This window comes from Arachis hypogaea, chromosome 8 (assembly GCF_003086295.3).
Source record: "Arachis hypogaea cultivar Tifrunner chromosome 8, arahy.Tifrunner.gnm2.J5K5, whole genome shotgun sequence".
Classification (NCBI taxonomy): domain Eukaryota; kingdom Viridiplantae; phylum Streptophyta; class Magnoliopsida; order Fabales; family Fabaceae; genus Arachis; species Arachis hypogaea.
In genome coordinates, this window is record NC_092043.1 from 30,242,512 (window position 1) to 30,269,662 (window position 27,151).

Consider the following 27,151-nt stretch of genomic DNA (forward strand, 5'->3'; position numbering starts at 1 on the left):
ATACGTTGGACCTAGCACGAAGAGATCTGAAAATATTAAAAAGAAGGGAGTGGGTCGACGGTCGGGTAAAAAATCTAACAAATAATAGCTATGTACATAGAATTTTAACCTACTTCTATTATCTTTTTTCGTTTTGCCATTTATGCTTTTATGCATGTGCAGGTGATAGAGTGCATGTGTGCCATCTTTAATGAGCTCCCAGCCAAGAGGTTTCAAGAAGAATTCTACTGCATTAACCCAATGATATTGGTATGATAAACACATATCAATATTACTTTTTACTTGTGTTTACACCAATACACTTAGTGATAAACTAATACGGACTAAATGTGTCCAGGGGCGTGTTATGGCACCTATAAATGTTGAAAAATTTGAGGACAAATACAACTCAGAGTATGTGGGATTAGCATAATATTGGGAGAACGAGATCCATCTGTTCAACAAAGTAGAAGCAGCCAAGAGACATATGGTATATGTTCAAAAATATTACATCTAACAATTATAAAGTTTTTTGTGCATCACTTTATATTTTTGTAAGAGTATCGAAAAATAAAATCTGAGCATGATGCAGTTCTTTGTACTGATCTGCCTGGGTAATCACTGGTGATTGTATGCTTTTCATCCAAAAAGTACGACATTCTTTGCTCTTGACTCTCTATTTAGATCCCCTCTTACTGATCATAGGATGAAAGTTGATGAATATGCGGTAAGTATAAACACGGTCGATACAAATTTCAATCATGTCCAATTAAGATCAATAACCAATTGCATTTGAATAATTTTGGTATGTCCTCTTATTTACAGGCCAAGCTTATTAACGAGTTGGCCCAACTCACTTTTTCATAGTACAAAGTCCAGGACGAGGGCATAGGAAAGTCCCTTTATGTGGATGTTCCGATTTAACCAAACAGATATGGTTCAATGTGATTTCTTATTTTATTGGCTATCAACACCAAATTAAATTGAAGCATATTTGCTTTTCTCTTGATTGCTAGTTATGACTGCAGAGTTTTTGTCATTAAATTCATGGACTCATGGAATTCAGAAACTCTTGACATGGATGATTATGTTGTGCCAGGTTGGACAACGGTAGGTCATAAATTCATTTAGAACAATGTTTCTAATATTTTTTATGATATTATTGTTTGGTGACATTGAACATTAATGCATGCAGAAAGACATAGCTATAATGAGGAGGAAGTACTTACTAGACATCGTGCTTGATCCGTAGAATGATTATTTGAATACCATAGAGGCTATTGCCCATGCCCCTTTACGTCGTGCGCCTCAAAGGAATAAAAGAAAAGATTTGAGAGATTCGTGGATTGCGCTAAACACTGCTGAGCTGGCAAGAAGAGAAGAAGAGGCAGCATGCAGGAGGGCCAATAGGAGAAATAGGAAAACATAGCACTGTGCAAATATAATTAGCTATTATAATGGACATATTTTGCTCATTAGTTTAGGATATCATCTCTTTATTTTTCATGTTGTTAGGAGACTCAATTAGCCTTAGTTATTTTGCTATGTTTTTCTTTTTTGTTAATTTTTCATGCTTTGTGGATAAATAACACTTGGTTATAACATGTAGAATTTTTTCCAAACGCCAACTGGATTGAGTTGCAACACATCCAAAACAATTTTCCATCTTCATCTCTTGCATAATATAAGAAATTGTGTACAGAATTTAAGTAGTGTGTATGAACTTCTTTTTTACAAAAAGTTGTGTTTATAATTTAGTGGATATTTAGAAACTAAAATGGGTAGAATTCAATTTATGTTATCTGAGATGAGTATAAAGGTAAACTGGATTCATTTTGATATTAGTACGATTCAATTTACTTATTTTATTTTATTTTTTTTACTAGCATAATAACTTTGAAAATTAAGTATAAGCAAAAACCTTGAGACATACTGTCCTCTAAAGGACTTGTCACGTGATTTTTTTAGTTCCACAATTTATTAGTGATTTAATTGAAGAAGTAAGTATTTTTGTAGTTCTATTCAAATATAATTAGTTATCAAAATGGACATATTTTTTTCTTCAATCTAGGATGTCATTTTTTATGTTGTTAGGAGACTAAATTAACCTTAATTATTTTGTTATGTTTATCTTTTTGTTAATTATTCATTCACTGTGCATACATTATACTTGGTTATGGCAGGTAAAATTTTTTCCAACCACTAACTAGATTGACTCGCAACACATCCAAAATCATATCTCATCTTTTAAATTGGTTCCTGAACACATCTAAAACTCATTCATTTGAACCAATGAACCTAACTTTTGCAACTGCTAAGTAATATAACATAAGTAAGGTCCTCTATATTAATCAAACAAATTGCCACTCCAAAAATGAGAAACATACCCTACCTTTTTATGACACATCAAAAATGATAATTTTGTTCTACAAAAAAGAAATAGAACACATCGAAAATTCATAAATACAAATAAAATTGTCAACAAAAAAAAAATCAGGATGCACCCTAATATGAAATTGGGATTTGGAATATGTAAGTGTCGGAGATGCTATTGCATGTGTTATCCTTTAGTCATTATTTCTATAAGAATATGCCTACAAACAAATACAACAAACTAATGTCAACAAAGAGTGGATGAATACAACTTAATATATAAATAAAATGTTCGCTGATGCAAAAATCTTACATGAATAGAAGGGTTCTGGAACGAATTCAACAATGTTGTAAATCCAACCGAGCTTAGGGAATCCATTTGCGTATTTGTGGCATGATGAAAATATTCAGGGATAGAAGACAAGGTGTTGTCGGTGAAACAGTCTTCTTCAATAGGAACAAAATCTTGCATCCATACATGAACGATATTTAAATTACAAAATACAAAACTTATAACATACTCTCTAGCAATAAACACTAAAATAAACGTTAGGGTGTTTGCTAGCAGTAATGTGTCTCTCGGTGGCCTTGTTTAAATGTTTGTCTCTTTCAACAACTGCAACTTCCTGTACATATGAAAATATCTTAAATTCAACAGGCTAAACACATAAAAAATATAACCAGAGTAAGATAATTGTCTAAACCATGGCCGTCATAACTAACCTTTGGATGTTTACTACTAGCTCGACGTTTCTTAGTACCATTCTTAATTTTCCGGTCCACATCCGCTTTGAGTCTCTTGAAGATTGGACGCCCACTAGGTACCACATGAGGAGGGCTTCACAAAGCATGTAATCCATCAGGATACTCACTTGTGCGTACGCTTTCTGAATGTTTTTCTCGATGTTCGCTAAGTGACACTATAGCACTCGCAAAACCAGAACGCAATATATCAGCCTCCTCCTTGTCATGCACAAAGTCATGGGCCACATTGTAGAAGTCAACACACAGTCCTCTAAATATATTCATGCTTTCATCAGAGCGCCGTGAGTCGTGACTACTTCTAATATGGGTGTGCTTGCAATAAACATTCTTGCTCCACCGAAATAGTATATAAGACGAGTTCACCTTTTAAACCCTACAATGGGATAAAACCGATAGGACGTGGCAACAGAGGATACCATATGACTCAAACCTGAAGCAGTTGCACCTAACCTGGTGCGAAATAGGACAAAACACAACTTCATACTCGCTATAAATAGACATCCCCTTAACTATCTTCTGTTGAGTCACTTCATAGAAGTATTGGTTGTCCTTCACTACCCTTGGAGACAGGTTGCAGTCGCACTTTTTGATAAATTCGGCTTGAACATCGCAAAATATGCAGTTGTTGTACCCATATTGGAACTGCTTCTCAATAGGAGAGTTCGATACACATGGGATCAGGCCCCTATTGTCTGCTGCATCGCATTCCAACTCCTGCTGTTCTTTATCTGCAAGACAATTGTCATACTGGTGCACAAATTGAATTAAATTACTCTTACACGTTAGGTACTTATCAAAGAAAGCATGCATGCTCTCACTCCATTGTGTACTCCTCATGCCAGCCCCAAATTTGTGCTCTAGAAGAATAAGGACCCATATTGTGAATATGATAGATATCTGCATTTTGAAAGATATATTTACTTTTAAAATAGTCACCTATGTTGTGTCACTAAACATGCATGAAATGATATTTAGCATAAGTTCATTTCTTTTAAAAAATCTAGTCAACACTTAAAACGACAAATAAACAGACCAATCAAGTTTTGGATGTGTATTCATACCATTAAGCCAGTTGTTGTCATGAAGCGTTTACTCTTCAATGAAGTCATACCATGAACTTTTAAATGATTCTCGCGAACGAGACTCCCAAATAATCCCATGCATTGTAGCTTTAGTTTCCTCGTATCAGCTCAACTTTCCAAGTTTATGGGGTATCTTCCTCGTGATGTGCCAAATGCACAATCTATGCCTGGTGTTTGACATGACATTTCGAATGGCTGTTGTCATGGCCCCGCATTGGTCAGTTAAGATTCCATCTGGTGTTTTTTCCATACATTTTATAAATGTTTGCATGAGCCATTCAAAGGACTCTGTCTCTTCATTGCCAATAAAGCACACCCGAAAAGACATGACCTTTCGTGGTGATTGACACCCACAAATGCTGCAACTGACATCTCATACCTATAAAAAATCAACATGTGGGGCAATTAGTGAGCTTGAAAATTAATGAAACATTAAAAAAATAAACCAAGAAAAAGAAGTTACTTGTTGAGCTTATATGTGGTGTCAATGACACCACGTCACCAAAATACTTGTAAGCAGCTCTTGATCGAGCATCCGTCGAAAATGCATGCTTGAGACTATTGTCACTATAAACACAAATGTCGTAAAAGAAATTCGGGTTCTGCTCTTTCATCCTGGTAAAATAGTCCAGCATCTCTTTCGCATCAGTATCATCTCCATTGATTCGGAGTTTACCAGATATATAATTTCTAACATCCTTCTCAAGAAATTTCATATTAGAACGACCACCAGCTTCATCAACAAGCGCCTGAAAAGTCTTCGAAGGTCGTATACCAGCCTGGTCTTTGCGCTCAATGACATCCTTAACGTGCATGGAGAGTTCCCTGTTTTTCTTAAACATCCATGACAAATTGGGATCACACCGATGCGTGTGAGCTAATTCTACCTTCGACAGTCTCCATTTTTCAAGCTCTGTGTCAAGTTTCACATAAATGCGAGCTTTACAGTGTACAGATGAGACTGTGTTTGACCTTTGGGTTACCGGATCTTCTTTGTTCAGTATCCATCTCTACTGCACTGTATGGATTGGTTAATAGGTGTCCTTCCATTCTTGTTGAAGTTAGTGTTTCTTATATGAGGCTCGAATCCCACGTTATTGACATAGTTGTAGTAAAATTGGCGTGCTTCTTTGAGGGTTCCAAATAGCATCCCCACTTTTGAAATCTCCTCATCAGAAATGGTGGGATGAATTATGACCTAAAAAAAATAAAACATAATAACAAGGATTGTGGCACAAGAATGACAAAATAATACGCGCATACATATATATTTATAGTGCCATTGCTCAGATATTTGGATGTGTTCACAGGAATATATTAAAATATAATCTATAATTAGCATGCAAGTAAAAAAGTCGGCCATAAATATCAGAAGAATAAATTATTATATTATCAAAAATTCTAAAAGAAAAAATGTCAACTACCTCAGTCGAGCACTCAGTCTTTGTAGCAGAATTGCTTGAACTATTACAAATATTTATATCGTCCATATCAATATGGGTATCAAATGAGTGAATTTCTTCTGACGACGGCTACGTATTCAAGTCTATCACAAATGCCATGTTGATGTCTAAGATTATAAATAAAATAATGGTCATTATAATATTAGGAAAAGAAAAAATAGTTTTTAATTAAGTTATATGCAAATTAATAACTAAGTGTCCATATTGGTTAAACATTTTGAATCAGTAAGACAAAAAAACATTTTGTCTTGTGTTTATAGCATTTGAATAAGAAAGGATACAGGAGTATCTTCACCGCACCGAACATATGCATGTTGATACGTATTATGTCAACTAATAATGAAATGAGATACGACATTTTATTGTGAAATTTTAAATTTATTTGATAAATTTTTGGATGTGTTCTAAAAATATTTTTAATTCGATTATATTATTTTGTATGTATAATAAACTTAGGAAATAAACTAATTTTAACTATTACCTAAAATACCAAACAATAACATTAATAAAAAAAATTAAAATGAATAAAAATACTAATGCTCAAACAAGTAATAAAAATTCTAACAAATACTATGATAATATATGTTAGATTTTTTTATTCATAGTCGAAAACTTAAATTAATTATTGATTATAATAATTTTGAAAACGTTAATGTTCAAATAAGTATCGAAAAAAATCCAACTAATAATAATTCAATAATAAATATTAGATGCATTTTATCGAATCAAAAATCAAAAGATTAATTGTACTATTAACGTTTATATTTAAAAACTAGAAGTTTATGATTTTGGATGTGTTTTAAAAATATTTTATATATAGCATCATACTATTAGATGTGTTATAATTGAAAAAAAAAACACAGTATTTATGAACATACCATTTACATCTTCTTACTTAGACTCTAGATTTTTTTTTTGCTTCTTTACTTTTTTTTTGCTTCTTTACTCAAATTAATTAAGTACAAAATACTTTATTTGTAACAGCTCTATTAATAAAATCAAATATGATCAACCTTGTTCCAATTAAATAAAAATAGATTTTTTATGTTTATTTTTAAATATAATTAAAAATGTTGAACATGATATTTCTTAACAAACTAATTAAGCACAGGTGTGGAAGGCAGTGCTACCTTTCACCGATGAAGATGAGAGGGTGCTTCAGCTGAGCGTGGAGAGCGACAACTTCATGAGCAGATTCAATGAGCAGATTCAAGGGAGGATGCTTCAGCTGAGCGTAAAGAGCGGCAACTTCATGAAAATTCAAGGTAGCTGTGTCGTTTCTATTTCACTAATGCAGTGTGCATGTTACGTAGAAGAAGGAATAACAAATCGTATTTGTTATATGAAGTTACGTAAAAAAAAAGTCACAATAACTAATTATGAAGTGGGTAAGAAGTTAGAGAAATTTTTATTTTTAATATTAAATTAAATTTAATTATAGATATGTATCTAAAAAATAAGAATATGTTTCAATAAAAAAATAATTAAATATTATTAAAGGCCGATTAATGTTATACACGAAAATATTATTCCTGTAGATAATTGTGCGAAATAATAGTGATTTCAATTCAGACATGAGCCAAATGTCTTCCCTTCTCTCCTTTTTTCTAGGGTCTGGTTTCCTTTCCTTGGGATTTAGTTCACCCTGGGACCCTAATCAACTTTGAAATCATGGCATGTGTCATAATAATATGGGGTTAATTATACTCTTGTGAACTTTATATGATTATATCATTTGCATCTTAATTCCTAAATTAAAAAATGTGTGAATTGATTCTCAAAATTTTTCAAATGTGTAAAGTGATTATAGATTAGCTATGTTGGCACTTGGCAGTTTTCTGATCAATTCATACTTTACTAATGGTTGTCTTCGGAAATATTTGTGAAGATAAATGCATGTTTCTCATCAATTCCGTTCTTACGTATTGCTCAAGTATTTCCAAGATTGTATACACATATAATTAGCGTTGAAACGTCAAGCTTACAAGCTATGACTAAGTATAACCGTATCTAAAATTCTATAGTAATTAGTAGTACTAAAATAATTTGTCTAACTAACCTCAATTTATTGGCTACTCTGTCGACATCTCAGTTCCATAAATCAAAATCTAGAATTTTAATTGGTTAAGTAAGCTGGATGCTTAATCTATGTGACAGCATCACATGGGCTTCATATCATCTGCTTGATCAACTTGCCAATTAGTACCAGAAAGTGACTGTTTATAATTTATATCCAAACCAAATTCTTAATTATTGAAGAAAATTGACCGCGAAGATTGAAGACATACAAACAAAACAAATCAATAAGAATAAAATTTATGCGACAACTAGCTTTTTCTTCCTATTGTGTTTTTCTACAAGAAGGAAACGGCTATGTGAACAAAAACAAAAAACCTAGACCTATTATTAGCTTGTACTAAATCAAACTGAGATTGCATTAGTAGTAATTAACTATATCCGCGTTATACTTAACACAATAATGATAACAATAATAATAATAATAATGGTGAGGCCATCATGAAGACTTTGATGTGCTTGGGCCATGTTAAGTTGTATTGGATCATTTGGTTTTGAGTGGTTGTCTTTTGTGGGTGACGATTGATTAATGTGTAAAATTGCCAAATGACATGAAAAGAGAGACTTGAGAGAGGGGTCATCAATTTAGACATGGCTCATGATAGCTACCATAGCTTTTGAGGTTCTATCATATAAAAGAAAATTAGAATATAGTATAATATAATGCATGGGATAACATTATAACAATGATCTTCTCAATCTAAAAGGGAAATCATGTCCCAGGTCATGCATGTTGCACATTAATTAGAATTGGAACCTTCTCTTAGTGTTCACTTTGCGATAAAGATCTGTCTGCATTATGCAAGTAGTTAGCGGCTTTCATTACATTATGATATACGTCCCACCCACTAAATAATGAATACCATAATTGACATAATGGAACATAAAATTTAATACCATAGATAGAGGTTTCTTTGGAAAAAAAAAAATTATATTGTGGGTACCTTTCTTACAATAAAACTAATTTTATACATACTTCAATATTACCCTATCTTAGTATCTTAACTTTTGAATTAGTTGGGTAGGAGTTAAATACTTCTTACAAAAAAAACAAAAGAATTTCTTCCGATCCCATTTAGTTTCTGTTTAGGTATCATTAAATCGATAAAAAAAAAAATTTTAATAAAAAAAGATTTTTTTATTTTTTAGTATGTTTGACAAATTTTTAATAATAAAAGTAAAAATATTAAAAAATAAATAAAATATTTTTTGAGAAATTATAATTTATATTTTTTTAAAAGATCTTTTTTGTTAAAAAATATTTTTCACATAATAAATGAACAAAAAAGTACTTATTTTATTTTGGGTACCCAAACATAATTGATAAATAAAAAGATTTTTTTACATGAGATATCCAAACATAAAATTATTTTTATTTTTGTAAAAGATCTTTTTCGAGAATGTCACCAAATAAACTCGAGTGAATACCCCATCCGACTCCTGACAATTACCTCGAAAGGACAATGAGGCCCCCAAGAAAAAAAAATCCAATCCAACTCCTGATATTTTTTTTGGACTGATTAATCCCTGTGCTAACCTGTATTTTTTTTTTGCACAGGGATCTCGTTGTCATTTCGAGGTAATTGTCAGGGACCAGGTTGAATTTTTTTGTTAAGGGTCTCGTTGTCTTTCGAGATAATTGTCTGAGACTATTTTGAGTTTTATTCAATAAACTCTTACTCTTTTTGGGTGGTAAAAACATTATTGTTGGAGGAAAATTAGATAGGTATGATTCTTAAATTAAGTTAATCAAATTAATATAGTTTAGAATTTCAATTTAATTTTTAAAATTTTTTTAATATTATAATTTTAAATGAGCTAATTCATTTTATAAATTTTTTATTATAGCAGATAATTTTATAATTAAAATCTTGTTACTATTTCATATTTTACGTATTTAATTTATTTTATTTTATATAAAATTTGAATTTGGTGTGTTGATTTTGGATAACGGTGACAAAAATAAAAAAACAAAGCCATGTAATAGACGAATAGGTATAATTTAATTGCATATTGAAGGTATTAAGCTAATTTAGTTGAGCCCCATGGGTTGTTTGTTGTGCATTGAAGAGAGAAGCACAAGTATATGGAAGCAGTGGCATAACGGGGAGAAACATGGGCCAATGAGAGATCCCATACTCATGTGAACTCATACTCGTAGCCCAAAGTGCATTCCATTCTCTCTTCTCCGTTTTCCTCGTTTATCTTCAGAGCCATCAACTGTAGACTGTAGTGTATAAAACTCACTCCACCACCAAACCCAACCCCGTTATTTCGACTATTTTTCATCCTTCCACTTTCCTCATTCCCCCCTCTCGTATATATAATAACAAATTAAACCCCCCAATACTCTCAATAACACTCCAATGGACCCACCGCCACCACCAGCACCGCCGCCGTGGCAGGACGATCTCGCCGACGACCTCCAGTCACTCAGCTTCGCCTCCACGGCCACCACCACAACCACCGCCGACATCAAGCGCAGCACAAGCTTCGGCTCCGAAACCACCACACTCACGGCTTCCACCTCCGCCCGCATCCCTCTCCCTCCGACAAAGCCCCACGCCCCTTCCTCCGACCCCCGCTGGTCCGCAATCCACCGGATCCGATCCTCTGACGACGACTCAGCCTCCTCCGGCGGTCGCATCCTCCTCCCGTCCGACCTCGTCTTCTCCCGGCGCCTCGGCTCCGGCGACATCAGCTCCGTGTACCTGGCGGAGCTGAAGCCCTCCTCCGACGTAACGTTCGCGGCGAAGGTGATGGACAAGAAGGGGCTAGCTAGCAGGAGCAAGGAAGGGAGAGCGAGGACAGAAAGGGAAATTCTGGAGTTACTGGACCATCCTTTTTTGCCGACGCTGTACGGCGCCATCGAAGCACCTAAATGGCTGTGCCTCCTCACAGAGTTCTGCCCCGGCGGCGACCTCCACGTTCTCCGGCAGCGCCAGGCAAACAAACGCTTCAACGAAGGCGCCGTCAGGTAAGTACACTCGTCACTGCTTTCTCAATTCCTTGTGTAACTAACTGCGTAGAAACCGTACTGTTTGTTGTTGCTGTTAATGATTGTGTGTGTGAGAGAGTGAGTATGAGAGTGGGAAGTGGAAGCGGAGGGAGTGGGATCCGGTGTTGGCGTGCCTAGCTAGCTAGCTAGCTTAGGGGAATCTTGAACCGTTATGATTAGTCCTAACCGACGATGAAAGTGATGGATCATCCAACCCCCTTCCCCCGCACTGTCGTTCTGTCTGTGGGATGGGACCCACCTTATGTCCCCATCATTTCTCAATCGCCGGAACATTCTTTCTCCGCCCTTCTCTATTCCCACCATCTTTCATTTAATCAAAAAAACACTTCTAACACTTTCATTTCTTAGAAAAAATACTCATCATTTTTAATCTACCATATAGTTAATAATTTTGGAAGCATTTTAAGTGTTTTGTTGTTTTCAATTATAAAATAAAAAATTTCAAGATCAACAATTTTAATTTATATTAATCAGTATTTTAAGTTAGCAGTCTAATAGTTTAAATTTAGTAATTTAATGTTATATTTTTAACTAATATTTTTAAATATTATTAACTAATTACGATAAAAAGTAATAGATTGTGCTAGTCTTATACCATTATTCTATTTTCAGGCCACGTATTTATTAGTATTTTTTTCTTATGTTAGACTACAAAACATGAATTAGCTCATCAAATTCTAGATGCACCTAAGTGAGTATTAAGTTTGCAATAGGCAAAAGAGGATTAAGTTTTTGTTATGTTTTATATAACAATAGCAGTACAATGTATAAGCAAACACAATTTTTGTTTGGGTATAGGTACAATTTTTCTATGACCATGACAGAACTTAAGTTAGTGCCCATAGACTGATAAAGTTACATAGTAATAATCATTCACGGGCTAGCTGCGTTAGTTCAGTGTAAACTCTTTTAAAAATAAACTAAATATATAAAAGGAAAAGGTAAAAAGAGATGAGGGTTGTGCATAAGCATAATGATGGGTAGGTCAACGTGCAATTAATTTTTGACAAGGCTTTCCAGCTTATGCTCACTTTAACCCGTTCGATTCCGTGATTTGTCTGAGCCACCACGTGTGTTTCGTTAAACAATAATAATTGGATCATCATTCTTGGCATGTGCCTATAATTTAGGTAAAATTGCTGCTTTTAAAAGTCAAATCCACCCCCTGTATTAGTGTCACTCACCATACAAGCTAATTAGCTAAAGGAATAGCTCAATTTTTACTGTAGTACTACTACTAGCGGTGGAGTGGTACGTAGTAATTAACCTGCTTTCTATTTATGTGCACTGCAGTAAATTAAGGACTATCGCAAATCACAAATTTTCCTTTCCTTAATTGATATGTTTTCCTTTTTTGGCGAGATTAATTACTACTAGTAGTATATAGGTTAGGGTGTCCTTAAAAGTTGCAATTAATTATTAATATTTTTACTAAAATCTTCATATTCGACGTTATTTGAGGTTGGGAAATACTACCATGTTCATATAAAATGCAAGGATATCCGGGCATCAACTAGTGATATAAAATAATCTTTGATTGCATAAATTTGTGCAGGATTTCTGGCGATCTAATTTATTTAATTTTAATGAGAGGCTAATCTCGAATTGCTCCCTTAATTCTTTGATTGGGACATGTTTCTCCTGAATCTGGTTTCTAGAGTTCATAAACCAGACATTTGGTTTTGTTTTCATTTATTATAAAATGCGCTTTCACTAACGTAACGTACTTAATTTGCTTTTGCTTCTTCCTTCTTGTTCCTGGTTTATGGGGATAAAGAAAGTAACAAATGATGTTTGCATTACTTTTATGTATATCTTTTTTGGTATTTTTTAATGATATAAAAAGAATTTTTTTATCTTTACTTACTTTTTATCAACTATTTTTAATATAAAAATAGATGTATAAAATAAGTGTACACAAACGTAATAGATACATGACATTCTTTAAAGAAAATTAGTGTCTCATAACTTGTCCGTTTCGTGAAGCTTTTTTCCGACTTTAGATGCCTCTTACGTAGTATTAAGATTTAAGAAAGGAAAAAAATAATAATAAACCCTACGTCTATCCTAATGGTAGCAAAATTAAAGTCTGTCCTTTCATGTAAGTAACAATCTTCAAGAACATTACTTTAAAAATAAGAATATGACATGTTTGATGGAATGGGAAGATTATTCTCCAAATTTTGATTTGGTGCCATTATTTTTCGTCTTATTTGAGGCATCAAAACTTTTCGAATTTATTCTCATTTCTTCTTTTAGAGGACATTATCATTGTCCGAAAGATATTATGCAACATATGAAAATTCAAAAGCCAATAAATTTATCTTGTCTTACAACCCGACAATAGTTGCTATTGGTATGATAATGAACATAATATTTTAGACAAGTATTCTATAATATTCAATCAGTATCCTAGAAGGATAAAAGAAAGAGCATGAATCCCCTCGATTGAAAAATTCAATTGTCTACAAGTGTAAATCTTTACTGTTAATTGGATACTGAATTTGTGAAATAAAAAATTGAATTGAAGAGCATCTGGTCCTATAAGAGGTGGTTGCGATTAAGCAGTAGAGTAGGTCACGTCACCCTTATTAGAGTACAGCAAGATAATTGATGTCTCCTTTGGTTGATCCTTTCCGTAGGCCTAACAACCAATATTCTTGTGCACACTGTGTCATGTTGGCCAATAATCGTCCCCTACAGCCAATATAGATATAGATATAGATATAGATATGCCAAATGTACGTCGAGCAATATCTTCATATCCAAAATACTTACTAAGATTACAATATACCAAATTTAATTCAATGCTATAACTAATTCCACCCTTCATATCTCCATTGTTGTTTAATTCACAGGTTCTACGCCTCAGAGGTGTTGGTGGCACTTGAATACCTTCACATGTTGGGGATAGTCTACCGTGATCTCAAGCCAGAGAACGTGTTGGTTCAATCTGACGGCCACATCATGCTCACTGACTTTGACCTCTCCTTAAAATGTGATGACTCCACAGCAACGGCTCAGATCATCTCTGATCAAAAGAATTCTCCTCATATATTCCTACAAAAGGATCTCCACACTGAATCCTCCCAATTCACATCGTCCTCATGCATACTACCAAACTGTATAGTCCCCGCGGTGTCATGTTTTCACCCAAAGCGCAAGCGAAAGAAGAAGAAGCAAGGCCATCGTGGTGGGCCCGAGTTCGTCGCCGAGCCCATTGACGTCCGGTCCATGTCATTTGTTGGGACCCACGAGTACCTGGCCCCGGAGATTGTGTCCGGTGAGGGACACGGTAGTGCCGTCGACTGGTGGACCTTAGGGATATTTATATTTGAATTGTTTTATGGTGTGACACCCTTTAGAGGCATGGACAATGAGCTAACCCTAGCAAACATCGTGGCTCGAGCATTGGAGTTCCCAAAGGAACCCAGCGTGCCAGCCACGGCAAAGGACCTTATCTCACAGCTATTGGTTAAGGACCCCGGAAGGAGGCTTGGGTCAATAATGGGGGCTTCCCCTATCAAGAACCACCCATTTTTTCAAGGTGTGAATTGGGCATTGCTAAGATGCACAACCCCACCCTTTGTACCCCCACCTTTTACTAAAGAAGCTGTATCCGATGAGAGTTGTCCCGAGACTCCCATTGATTATTATTAATCATGGTAGGAGCAGATGGGAACAAAAGTACAGTTATAATTAATAATATAGTTGCACGAAATTTAATCATTTCTCCCTCTTTTTTATCTATTAATTTGCACCTGTAGTTGATTAAATTTTCATCTCCACTTTATACTATTTAAGAGCCTTAAATGGCAACCAACGTTGATAATTAAACTTGATGACAAGTAATGGCGTAGCATGTGAATGGGCTCGAAATTTCACTTGGTTGGTGCTTATATTCTATAATGTGGTTGGCGATGGCAGTTGCACATGATTTTATTATTTTGTTGGAGGATACAGAGCATGGACATTAAATGGGGTGTGTGATCCGAAGGTTCAACAGAGCAAAATAGTGGGGTGAGAGACAACGTTGGCATAAACAAACAATGAGATTGACTTTGGGGAAGGGCTTAGATGGGAAAAGCTGTGGCCTGCGTGGTGGGTTTTGGATCTAACTTGCTGGAGGAGGAGGGGTCCCGGGTCTGGTTTCCGAATAGAGCCAATTTTGATGTTTTTTGTGGCGTTTTTATTGGTCTAGATTGAAGAACATGCATCTGACCACGTGACATGTCCTGTGTTTACGTGCACGAGACAACTGTTGTCCTTGGTTGCACCCACTATCAAAAGTTTTGATAAGATGACTCATTGTTAATATTGCAAATGTCTTATTGTCTGGGACCGAAGAGTGAGGAGGGTCCAATTTTTTTTTATTAACTGATTGATCTTGTATGATAAAGTGGACCATCAATTAGAGTCATTTTCAGTTTTAAAAGAAGATCACAGACTAATCTAAATTACTCGCAAGACTAGTATTCATTCAGCCGGAAGAGCGAAGGTATACATTATCTAGTGTCTTCTCACACATATCAAACTACAGTTTTAGAAGCACATTAAAATGTAGGTTCAACAAGAGGCATCCTAATTCTAGCTTAGCAGTGAAAATTGAGGATTATACCATACTCCCAGGCATACAGTTTAAGCTCCTAGGGTTCATCATCAAAATGATGGGAAAATGAGAAAAGATGTAAACCATAGGATTCAACCTAGGTAGATGAAAGATTGAGAAGTGCTTCAAGCTTCATATGTGACAGTAAAGTATCATTCAAACTGGAAAAAACTTTACTGCACAACTGTAGCAGCATTGATATTTTGAGGACTGAATATTAGATGGTAAAATACCATCTAGAAGATAACTAAACACTGAAGATGTTAAATATTTAAATAAAATAAATGCTAGTTACATGTGTAGGAGACACGTATGCTGGCAACTTCAACAGAAATACATTGAAAATGCACACAAGTAATGCAAAGCTGAAATTTCAGTGCTCACCAGTATAGTCAGGGTTATTGCTGGAAACTTCAGGAACATGAACATCATCTTGCAATACATGACTAAAACAGAAACTTTTCAGAAGCAGATTGAATTGCACTTTTCTAGCGAGAATAATGACGTGATCAAGGAAGAAGTTATAAACAAAAAACGTGTTATAATGCAATTGGAGTGACAAATTTCTTCTAAAAAGGATGGTATCAAATGAATAAACTTGGTTTACTGCAGGCACTACGTAAAAAGTTGGTAAGAACGTGGAGTACGTCAATGTTGAAAAGCTATCATCAACTAAGTATTGAAGCCAAAAAAGAACTGAACATATAAGAAGAAACCTGTACCTCAATATGCTTCGGTCAACTAATGCAATAGCAATATATTTCCCTGACAATATGAGAATGGAAATCTCTCTTCCACTAATTGATCTACACTGCAAAACGATGGAAAGGTTTGCTGACTAAATATTATTAATAAATGACAGTTGCTAGTGAATAAAATGTATCTAGTTGTTAGTTTCCTCAAGTCCAACAAATCTGGCAGAACACACAACTTTATTTTTTGTTCTTTTTTGTGTGATAAAAACACCACTTTCATTTTCCTATTCTTATTAAAAGTGCAACTAATTTCCCACCATTCAATTAGTTCTTGTTAAAATCTAAGTATAACAATAAACCATTAATAGAAATAAATGATCCTAAAACTTCTTTTCTTCTCCAAAAGGAGTGAATCACAGAAATTCTCTTAAAACTGAAACTGAAGGGATCCAGTAAAAACAAGGACAACAGACCTGTATGTAAATTCCAGACTCCACTGCCTTTTGAAATAGCATATCTAGTCTGACTAGATTATTAGGCAATTCCTCCTACACAACATTTATCACAAGTTTCAAAGAGGCATTTAGCCAAGCGTGGAAACATTTTAGGCAAAACAAGTCCACCTTGCTGTCAAACTTAACTATATAGCAATCAATGGTGTACTTCAAGACAATGTAAGCTTTGATAAATTTATTGTAGTACTATTATATTTTAACTCATATCCAAATCACTATCAAAGAAAAACTCATCTCTTAAATTCATCTTACTACAAAGACTAAAGTGCACAAAGATAAAATTAGGATAAAAGCTCATTATTTGTCCCTGAAATTTTTGGAATATCAACATGCTCTTGGAAATATTATAACAAGTGGTCCTCCAATAGAAGTAATTAGTCCAGGAGTTACTGCAGGACGGCCAAAAAAAAATCACTCCAGGATCAAGTGTATCTCTGGAAAACTAAACTGATATTTGGAAAACTATTCATAAGCTGGGATTTATTCAAAATAAAGAGCATGTAACTACTTTATTGAGCCAGAGAATCACCTTGTAAAAGGATTCAACAGAATAGTTTGGTTTGCACCAAATGTTACAGTGAAATAGGAAAATGCAACAAAAAACTTCTGCAACAAATATGCCAAATCAACTGTCCAGACACTGCAGAAACAATGTTCAAAGGAAAGGCATATGATTATCAACAAATGGAAACTTCAATTTTGAATAACAGAACCCGACACAAAAATGAAATACAATTTTTCTTTTTCTATGTATCTAGTCTAGAAAATGTATGTATCTAGGCATAGACCATTTGGTCCAAAAGGTAATGTGAATATACTAAGAAATCCTGCACCTGATTAACATTCTAAGAATTTCAATGGTTTTCAATTGGACAGAGCAAAGGGAAGGAGAGGAAGACTAGAAAGGTACTTGTATAGGCATAATCCTATGGTGCACACTCTCAACTTTGTGTTGAATATAGTGAGTCCAACATATAGTTGTGTGTGCCTACCATAGACAGTGTACCCTGTTAAAAAATCACAATTTTACTTCCTTCAGTAGACATACTCATGTTTATATGTCATCTAGGACTACAAGCATTTCATATAACATAGCAACTAGGAGTTTCAAGCTTCTTATAGTGGGAAAGACCTATTAGTGCAGCATAGCTCAGCCAGTGCTTGAATATCACGGTCGTTGACACCAATAGTTTTCAAAACCATCGAGGCACAAGCAAGGCCATATTCCCATGTATATATTTGGTTTACATGTGGTACCTATAAGCACGACTAGCAGACAAAATCAACGGTAAAATAATAGCAGTCTGATAGATAAAAGAAAAAGATATCAGCCAGAATCACATGCACTTACATCAACAAAGCGCGAGCGGCGTAAGGAGGGAAGATGGAACTCTACGTTATTGTTACTTGGTGAATGCTGAAACAAGTAGGGATCTATGGCACTCAAATTATCTCCTTTCAATTCTCTTTCATCTTCTGTCTTAAGAATCTTGTTGAATAACAGGTATAAGGGCCACATCAGTGACCAAATTGATTGTGTAAAATGTTTACTGTGAAACAGAAGTTCAGGACATGAACAGAAACAGAGTTCAAAGGGAATTTTGGGGATCCTTGTTGCTTGTATTCACTCTCAACCAAACCAAAAGAAATGCAATGTATATGCCACGTACAGCAGCTTTTGACATAAAACTGATTAGAAGGCAAGCACAGAATTCTTCAATTTCTTTCAAGCTAGTAGTTAGGATCTAAACTTTTCCAAAGCCATTCCAAACCGCAACATCTAACAATGCTGGAATTAAAAGTTAGGAGGTTTGACTTTTCGTTACGTAAATTTTTTCACAAATTCAGAGATCAATGTATGATAAAGTGGACCATCAATTAGAGTCATTTTCAGTTTTAAAAGAAGATCACAGACTAATCTAAATTACTCGCAAGACTAGTATTCATTCAACCGGAAGAGTGAAGGTATACATTGTCTAGTGTCTTCTCGCACATATCAAACTACAGTAATTTTAAATGATGTCAATTTGAAAATAAAATAAAATCTGTAATGGTTAAAAGCTATACTAACTAAAGCCTAAAATCTTGCATTTCTGAAATCCTGTAAGAAGGAAATGATATCTTTGCTACAAACTTAACAAATATATAGCATAGAGTTCTAAGTTGATTGCATTAGATATAATGTGACTATTTCCTTAGAAAGTAGAGGGAGCACAGGTAGAATGAAAATGTTGACTATTGAGGGCACCAAAATACATACATCGTTAAATCTATGACAACAAATAATAGGAATACCATATTTCTAAAAGATTTGGATGGATGCATATAACAAGGTGCCACCATAATGCAGGTTCAACCTTCATCTAGGAACCAAATTTCTGTTGCTGATTCCCTAATGGACCATCCTCATTTTCTGCTATCTATGCCCTGCTTTAAGGACTCCAACCTTTTCCTGCATCAAATCCGTACATAACAAAATAAAATGAACAAGTAAAACCAAGCAAGCACATAATTGAAAAGTAACAAGAAGCAACACGAACTGATGATGATGGCACTGACGTCTGAGTGATAAACTTATCAAATAATCTTATTGGCTATTAGCTCCACAAGTTTAGCAATGGCAAAGGCAGAGGCCACTAGATTAAATACTCATGTAATCAGATTGATTAGAAATAATTTGTTGAAGATATGAAGAAGTTGAAATTAAAAAATGTACTTACAAATAATCATTTATGTTTGGAAAAGGAATCTTCTAAAATGAGTTTTTCTATAAATTGAGAAGCGTAAGTGTAATCGTAAACCATAAATTCAATAACCAAGTCATAATCTTAATCAAATAACTTAAAAATGGCAAACAAGCTATACTTGACAAAACAACAATAATGGATGACAAACATTACTTGGTATCAGTTAAGCGGCCATGTAAACTCCATCTTTGGCGAAAACCTTCCATGCCTTCAACTCCACTAGCAAGAATGAGGCGCCTATGCATGAAATACAAGAATATAAGAAACTGATACATCGAGAATTTCTACATTGTATTCGTAAAATCATGCATCCAATATTTATTTTGAATGCTCAATGACAGAGAAAGAAAGATAAACACGGCCGATTAAAATGCAACCAATAGACACTAATGATTGTAGCTTTAATACAACTATATAGAGTCTAATTTATGCAAATGCATGAAACCAAGGTCCTTAGATTGGTGACTACTCTTTAATGTACCTATCCAATGACGTAACTTCTTTCTCAAGCTGGGTAACTCTCTCCTTGGCTTCATCGAAAGGCATTGATGAGCCCAATTTCCGCTCACTTTCTTGAAGACGATTCCTAATCTCCTTGTCCTGCATTTTTTTACCCAACGAGAAAAAAGAAAGAAGATACATTAACAATTAAATGCACTTCCCAGAACTCCATCCACAATAATGACAGTATGAGTTGGGTGTAAGATGGAAAAGAAGAATGGAAGAACAAAGAAAAATATATCTGTAATATATGGCAATCGTCTCACCCTTCTTTCAGCACATTGTTTATAAAGAGCAAGCTCATCCTGGCAGAATGGTTCAATGTCATTGATTTGCAAGCCTAACAAGTTTCAAATGAAGCTTATCAAATATCCAGAGAAGACAACGTTTTAACAGGCATCTAATACTAACCGTAGGGGACAAACAACACAAACCATGAGGATTTATCAGTTGCTTGGAACTTATTTAATTTTAAGATCATTGCCCCTCCAGTTTCTTCAGACCCAATAGATATTAATAATGGAGGCAATATTGATACACATTTTAACTCCACTTTAGTCCCATAAAATCGCAAGCTGATGGTCCTAAGTTACACATACTTTATAATTCTTCTTAATTACCACTCCATTCATTGCCTAAGTCCTTTATCTTCCAGTCTAAGTTACAACAAATGAAGCGAAACACAAAAAGCTTATAGACATTTAATCAAGCAAGTAACATGCAAAGAAGAAAGCTTACACAAAAACAGGTTCTTGAGGATTCCATCACACAAATCAACACCGCGGAGAACGTGGGATGCGATTTCAGGTGGCACAACAGGTGACGGTGGACCCATCATCAGGTCATCGCCCACCAGAATCGTTTCTTCCATAGTTGGCTGTGAATCAACTGAAACACACATATACATGTTTATCATGAAACTCGCTCGCTATAATACATGAAAATTTGAAACTTTCCCCACGTTTATATGAAGCTAAATCGAAAATTAACAGAACACTATGAACTACTTCCGAGCTCAACCGAGTTGAATCAAAAGAAACTTTGAACACAGAAGAAATCATGAAGTGAGTGAGATGAGCTGGAATACCATCCATGGTGGCTGTATGGTGTTGGAAAATGCGAATTCTTCGGAGCTCAGAGTTAGTGAGTCGTTGGAGATGAGTGGTGCAATGTCGTCGGAGCTGTGGCTGTTACCGTCGCGTGGAGGAGCAAGAGAAATGAATGACAAGTGTACAAGAGATGGCTGCTGCATTTGGGTTTGGGCCTTGCAAGGCCGTAATGTGGGTCTTGATAAGAAGCTATTTTTGTATTTTACTTGATGGATTTAAAAATTAAAAAAAAAAAAAAAGAACCCAAAACTGGAAAATATAAAAATAGAAATAAAATCTTAGGCTTGGGTTTGTCGACCCAAATTCAGTTGTATGAAACTATAAATTATAGTTGAGACGAGAAATGTGAGTTAAACTCAAATGGTCTTTGAGAATGACATCATATATTAAAATCGTTAATTGCATCAATTATGTCTTTGAGATTGACAAAAATGCACCATGTTAATTCCTGATCCATTTCTCATTAACAACGTAATGACATGACTGATGATATGGAATATTAGAGACACGTGTCACTCCATAGTTTGGTCACGTGTAATAGTATGATGATATGGTGACCAGTGACACGTGGCATGCTAATGGATGGTTGTGTTACGTGTCACAATGCTATTTGGCCATATATCTGTTTGTACCACGTGTCGTAACAGTATTCGTCTACGTGTCGTCCATTATATCATCATTGTAGATACAACAAATTAGTCCCTCACTTAGTCACTTTACATTAATTGACTCATTTTAGTCTTTGAAATTGAATGACGTGCACCAAATTAGTTCCTTTACCATTTTTTCTCCTTTTTTTTCTATAAATTCCAAATTCTCAATATCTTTGAATGCATTAATTTCAATTCTATTTTTTCACATGTTATTCAAATACAAGTGATTTTATAAAATATTTTTTCTCTTGCGGATACCCCTAACCGTCGTCTTGAAGTTTATGTGAAGGACCGAAGGCATTTCAAGCACTCTCACTACTATCTCCGACTCTTTTAGTGCTTTTATAAAATATTTGTTCTCTTACGGATACTTCTAACCACAATTTTGGAGTTGACGCATTTCAAGTACCCTCACTACCATCTTCGACCTCTTTCATCTAGATTGAAAATATCGGAAATGGTAGTGAGAGTGCTTGAAGTGCCTTCAGTCTAGTCCATTTACACACAACGGAAACATGTATTTCATAAGAACAAAAAAAATGTTTATTTTAATTTTCGATTTCTTGTTAAAAATACATATTTTTTAATGAAAAAATGTGTCTAATCAATTATATAATTCTTTTTTTATAATAACATACTTATATATTACAAAATATACCAATGTTAAATTATTATAAAAAAATTATATAATTAAAACTAAAATCTTAAAATTTTTTATGAAAGTACTTGTATTTAAATGATATATGAAAAAATAGAATTGAAATTAGTGCATGTAAGATATAAAAAATTTTAAATTTAAAAAAAATGAGAAAAAACTGGTAAAGAGACTAGTTTAGTACATGACATTCAATTTCAGGCACTAAAATGAGTCATTTAATGCAAAGTGATGAACTAATTTGGTACATTTATAATAATGACATAATAGACGGTACGTGGACGAATACTGTTGTGACACGTGGTACAAACGAACACGTGGCTAAATAGCATTGTGACACATGGCACAACCATCCACATTAGTATGCCACGTGGTTAAACCATGGAGTGACACATGTCACTAACAACCCACGTCATCAAGCCATGTCATCATGTCGTTAATGAAAAATGGGTCAGAGACTAATGTGATGCACTTTTGTCAATCTCAATTACGTAATTAGGGCAATTGGAATCGACGCTAATCTTTGGGACTATTTTAGGGTTTAACTCGAGAAATGTAGTTATAGTTTAAATAGTATAGTCTTCTCATCCTCATTTAAAAATTTTAAATTCAGATCTTACTTTTAACTTAAAAAAAAAAAGAGAAATATACATGGACCGAATCCGCTCGAATTTTTTTTAGACCTAATTTAATTCTAATATTTCTTTGGTTATATTTTAAAAATTTAAAGTAAATCTTAATCTAAGATAAATTAGCATAAATCGAATCAACTTGATGTATAGATATAATTATTATATATAATTTTTGTTTACACAAAAAAATATATAATCATGTTAAATTTAATAAATATTATATTATGTACTTCCAAATGCACAATTTTGAGTTGAATTTAATTAGTATATGGTGGAGTTTGCCTATTAAATCAGAATTTCTTTTATTAAAAAAATTGGCAACAACAAAAGTAAATGTGATAATGCACTAAAGTGAGTGCACATTTCTATTAAATATTTTTTTATTTTTTATCATATTTTTTAATCTGACATTAAAATTAATAAATTATTGACTAATAAATTATTATATATAGAGATCAAAATTTGAATTCACAAAATATATTTAAGTAGATGAACGAGCTTCGGCAAAGTGAGTTAGTTAGAGTAATGTTATATTCAATTAAACATTAGCTCAACTTATGACTCTATGCGGCTCTGTAATCAAATATTCTCCTTCGTTTAGTCTTGTATATTTGCAACACAACTACAATCATATGAAAAAGTTAGTAACACACAGATCCAAAGAAAAATTAAATAGCAAGGAAAGGATCATATTTCTTTGAGCTCATCCAATGATTCAAATAAATCAGACACTCAAACCAGCAAGCTTCTCAAAACCAGAATTCATGTGATTCAAAAGGAGGAGAACTTAACATTAGTCAACTGCACATAAACTCTAGTTTAGTGATCTTAATCTCTTTTCTTTAAGTCTTCTAATCCTTCTCTCCATCTGTAATTTAGAGCAATTGAAGCATGTTAAAACAGCACAACAATATATATACAGAAGTTAGGTTTGATAGTTAAGACAAATATCATATATAAGACATACAGAAATATATATACAAGACGATTTATTCTCTTTTTAAAAAGTTAAATGAACACAAAAAACAAAGCATTAAATTCATGTTTAAATAAATAAATAATTTAATATACCTGAATAATAGACGTCAATTTATTCTTAGTATTGCTAAATTCACGCTTAAGCCAGAGTAGACTTTGAGTAAAACTGAAAAATTAAAATACATTAAAATTAAATTATTTTAAAATTATATATGTAAACCACTATTCTATTTATCATGTTATTACTGAAAAGGCTTTATATATGATCTTTAGTGAAATAAAAATGTATCATGTACATTAAAATCAATCACTATATATTTATATAAAAATATATATAATGTTTAATTTATTTTTAATATATATTTTATATTAGTAATTAATTTTATTGTACACTTAATATAACTGTATAATATATATATATATATATATATATATATATATATATATATATATATATATATATATATATGGTGAGTTCTACCCAACCTTCTCTATTTCAACATGTAAATTACCTCTCGTAACGTGACATGCTTTAATTGGATGCTTAGTTTTAGTTTGATTTAATTTAACTCAATAAGAGTTAATATGTTAACTAAAGTAGGGTAATTTTGTAATTAAATATTTTTATAAGAGGGATAAATATATAATTTCTATAAACATTAAAAAATAAAGTTATATTTTTATTATTGTGTAGAAATTCAATTTACCCCGGTCCTATTTCTCTCTGAAATTGAAAGAAAAAATCAACTCATTGGGTGTTCCATATTTTGATGAACCAGTAAATAAGTATTTAGAGAAAATAACTAATTAAATGGCTAGGGAAAAAAGATTTGAGTCTGTCAGAACACCGTGAGACCATCTCGACCACAAGATTGTAGCGCGGACGATCCTCCACCGTTCAGATGGCATGCACTTTGGAACAATTAATCACACTCTGACCTCACGGTCATAGTTCATCCGCCAGACTTTGGTTCCTGTCTTCTTAGAACTCAAGGATATAGATGTACGAGCCTATAGAACAGATCCTGTTCAAGTAAGGTCGTGTTCTGTGTTTTGTGTTCTTTGTGTTTAGTTATAAAAACTGCTTTTATTTTGTGAACCTAGCCCAGATGAGACTAAGTTTACGTTTGCGAAATTCAAAAAATCTTAAAATTTAAGAACGTGAAATCGATTATAATGGCTTTTTATGATGATAGTGTAGAAGGGGAAGACGAAAAAGAAGATGAAAAGAATGATGATGATGATGATAATGATAGTGATGGTGATGATGATATGGGATTTCTGAATGGCATTGAAATTAAATTTGGAGGTATTTAATTACATAATCACCCACTTTGGACTATAATTTAAATTATTATTTAACCATAGTTAACATAACAACCAATTAAAAGATGACATGTCACATATATATATATATATATATATATATATATATATATATATATATATATATATATATATATATATATATATATATATATACTAAATTGTAACGAAGAGAGAAAATGTACTTTTTTTTATTCTTCTCGTCACAAGCTTTAATGAGAACTGAACATGCAAGTCTCATATGCTCTGTACCAATGCTGTAACATGACATAAGTATACAAGATATAAATTCAATAAGAAAAACACAAAATTTTGAAAACATTTACACAGTAATAGATGAATAGCTAGGTTTATATGACCATGAACATGGTGTTTAGTCATCTTATAATAAGTATTTGAAATATCTTGTTTGTAAAGCTGGTCTAAATTGAACCCAAAGAACAAATTATAACTATACACGTGCCTTACGCATACTGCCATTAATTATGTTTTCAAAATGTTTATACTTCTAATACAATACTAAATAATATCTAAGCAAATCAAAGGATTTTTTACTTAAATAAATAAAATTGAAGTTAAATTTACTAGATTCTTCTAAAACAAATTTTGAAACATATTTATCCTCTTTTTAATATCATAAAAATCGTCCTAAAAATATGTGGATTATATAATATGTTAATTATGCATGTCAGTCAGAGACTATTTATACGTGTATGGCCTAAAAAAATTAGGAATAAATCGTGCTAGGCTAACTAAGATTACAAGCTGAGTATAAATCGCCCTAGTCTAGTGAATCTAACATGTTTTGAAGCTAACACACATTTGGGTGGCACGATTTATGTGCAGTCCATAACTCTAACCACCTTAGAGCGATTTATACTCAATTTCAGTAATCCTCGAAGCCCAGCCACGATTTAACATTAAATTAGTGACCTAAGAAGGCTAGAACGATTTATGATGATAAATTATCTATAAATAAACGAGTGTGGTATCAAACAATGTACATTTGAAGTTTATTGAGTTTTGAGAGAGATGAGTGAAACTATATTTTTGTTAGCTCATCAGTGAAGAAAGATTGATGAAAACACAAGTGAGAGTGTCACGTTTTTTAATAAAAAGCATACTGGTATATTTGTAAATCTGTCAACGATTTTGATGGAATTACAGAATAGTAGATTACAGAAGGCAGAAAAATGTGAAAAGAAACCTGTGAAATAATTATTTTTTGAATTCCGATCTCACTGAGGCAAGGTTATCTTAAGTTTGGAAAGTACGAGATGCTTGGCGACGACAACATGCGAGTTATATTTCACATTCAATCAAGATTTTCAAACTTAGGCGCTATAGAGTTGTTTATCAGAATGGTTGATGTAGAGGGTAGCTCTAGTGGATCCGTTCCGAATCCGTCCACTGCCGTCATAGAAGGGAGTTCCAGCACCGTTCCAGCTGGGCAACCAATGACTCCCTTTGTTTCATCCTCATCATTTACGGCTGATTTTCCCATTCCAACAGATGACTTGGGTGATGGGCGAAACTTTGGAGAGCTCGCAGTTGCAATGGGAGCAGCACCTGTAGTAGACGGTGCACCGATATTCATGGAGGTGAGAGAGAGAGAGAGAGAGAGAGAGAGAGAGAGAGAGAGAGAGAGAGAGAGAGAGAGAGAGAGAGAGAGAGAGAGAGAGAGAGAGAGAGAGAGAGAGAGATCCATTTGCGGAGGCTATAGGCGATGATGGGTCGGATTCGGAGCCACCAATTATTGGTGATGAAAGTAATGGTGAGGAAGACACCACACATGCTGGAGGAGCACAAACCCATGCAAGCAGTCAGACACAGCAATACCCTCAACTCTTTTCAACTTTGGACCTTGATGCACTAAACCAACTTGCATTTCCAGATCAGCAGCACCTTACTATTCACGTAGACAGGCCTAGTATGATTGGCACGGACGTGTTTGAAATCGAAAAATGGTTCGAA

At 33.8% G+C, this 27,151-nt stretch overlaps 3 protein-coding genes, 1 long non-coding RNA gene and 2 pseudogenes across 4 annotated transcripts; 2 read left to right on the forward strand and 4 right to left on the reverse strand.

The window, feature by feature from the left end:
* The first annotated feature begins 570 nt into the window (after positions 1-570).
* Positions 571-1,601, forward strand: LOC112706892 (uncharacterized). The gene is made up of 4 exons (XR_011864759.1): positions 571-706; positions 805-923; positions 1,008-1,089; positions 1,175-1,601. It is a non-coding gene; the product is annotated as an uncharacterized lncRNA (long non-coding RNA).
* A 1,275-nt stretch (positions 1,602-2,876) lies between these two features.
* On the reverse strand, positions 2,877-5,689 carry LOC140174701 (protein FAR-RED IMPAIRED RESPONSE 1-like). The gene is made up of 7 exons (XM_072200199.1): positions 5,624-5,689; positions 5,214-5,397; positions 4,663-5,112; positions 4,526-4,578; positions 3,548-4,014; positions 3,076-3,169; positions 2,877-2,978 (listed from the first exon to the last, which is right to left on the reverse strand). Exons 1-7 carry the CDS (start codon positions 5,687-5,689, stop codon positions 2,877-2,879), a joined length of 1,416 nt encoding a protein of 471 aa, XP_072056300.1.
* A 3,988-nt stretch (positions 5,690-9,677) lies between these two features.
* LOC112706893 (serine/threonine-protein kinase D6PKL3) lies at positions 9,678-14,486 on the forward strand. The gene is made up of 2 exons (XM_025758411.3): positions 9,678-10,715; positions 13,616-14,486. Exons 1-2 carry the CDS (start codon positions 10,105-10,107, stop codon positions 14,415-14,417), a joined length of 1,413 nt encoding a protein of 470 aa, XP_025614196.1. The 5' UTR covers positions 9,678-10,104; the 3' UTR covers positions 14,418-14,486.
* LOC112706894 (guanylyl cyclase 1-like) lies at positions 13,187-18,232 on the reverse strand (annotated as a pseudogene).
* Positions 18,233-18,643: 411 nt separating this feature from the next.
* On the reverse strand, positions 18,644-21,116 carry LOC112706895 (uncharacterized). The gene is made up of 6 exons (XM_025758412.3): positions 20,912-21,116; positions 20,563-20,712; positions 20,091-20,164; positions 19,805-19,923; positions 19,477-19,560; positions 18,644-19,028 (listed from the first exon to the last, which is right to left on the reverse strand). The coding sequence occupies exons 1-6, from the start codon at positions 20,916-20,918 to the stop codon at positions 18,983-18,985; spliced, it is 480 nt and encodes a 159-aa protein (XP_025614197.1). The 5' UTR covers positions 20,919-21,116; the 3' UTR covers positions 18,644-18,982.
* A 3,568-nt stretch (positions 21,117-24,684) lies between these two features.
* On the reverse strand, positions 24,685-24,894 carry LOC112708612 (small nucleolar RNA U3; annotated as a pseudogene).
* Positions 24,895-27,151: the final 2,257 nt, after the last annotated feature.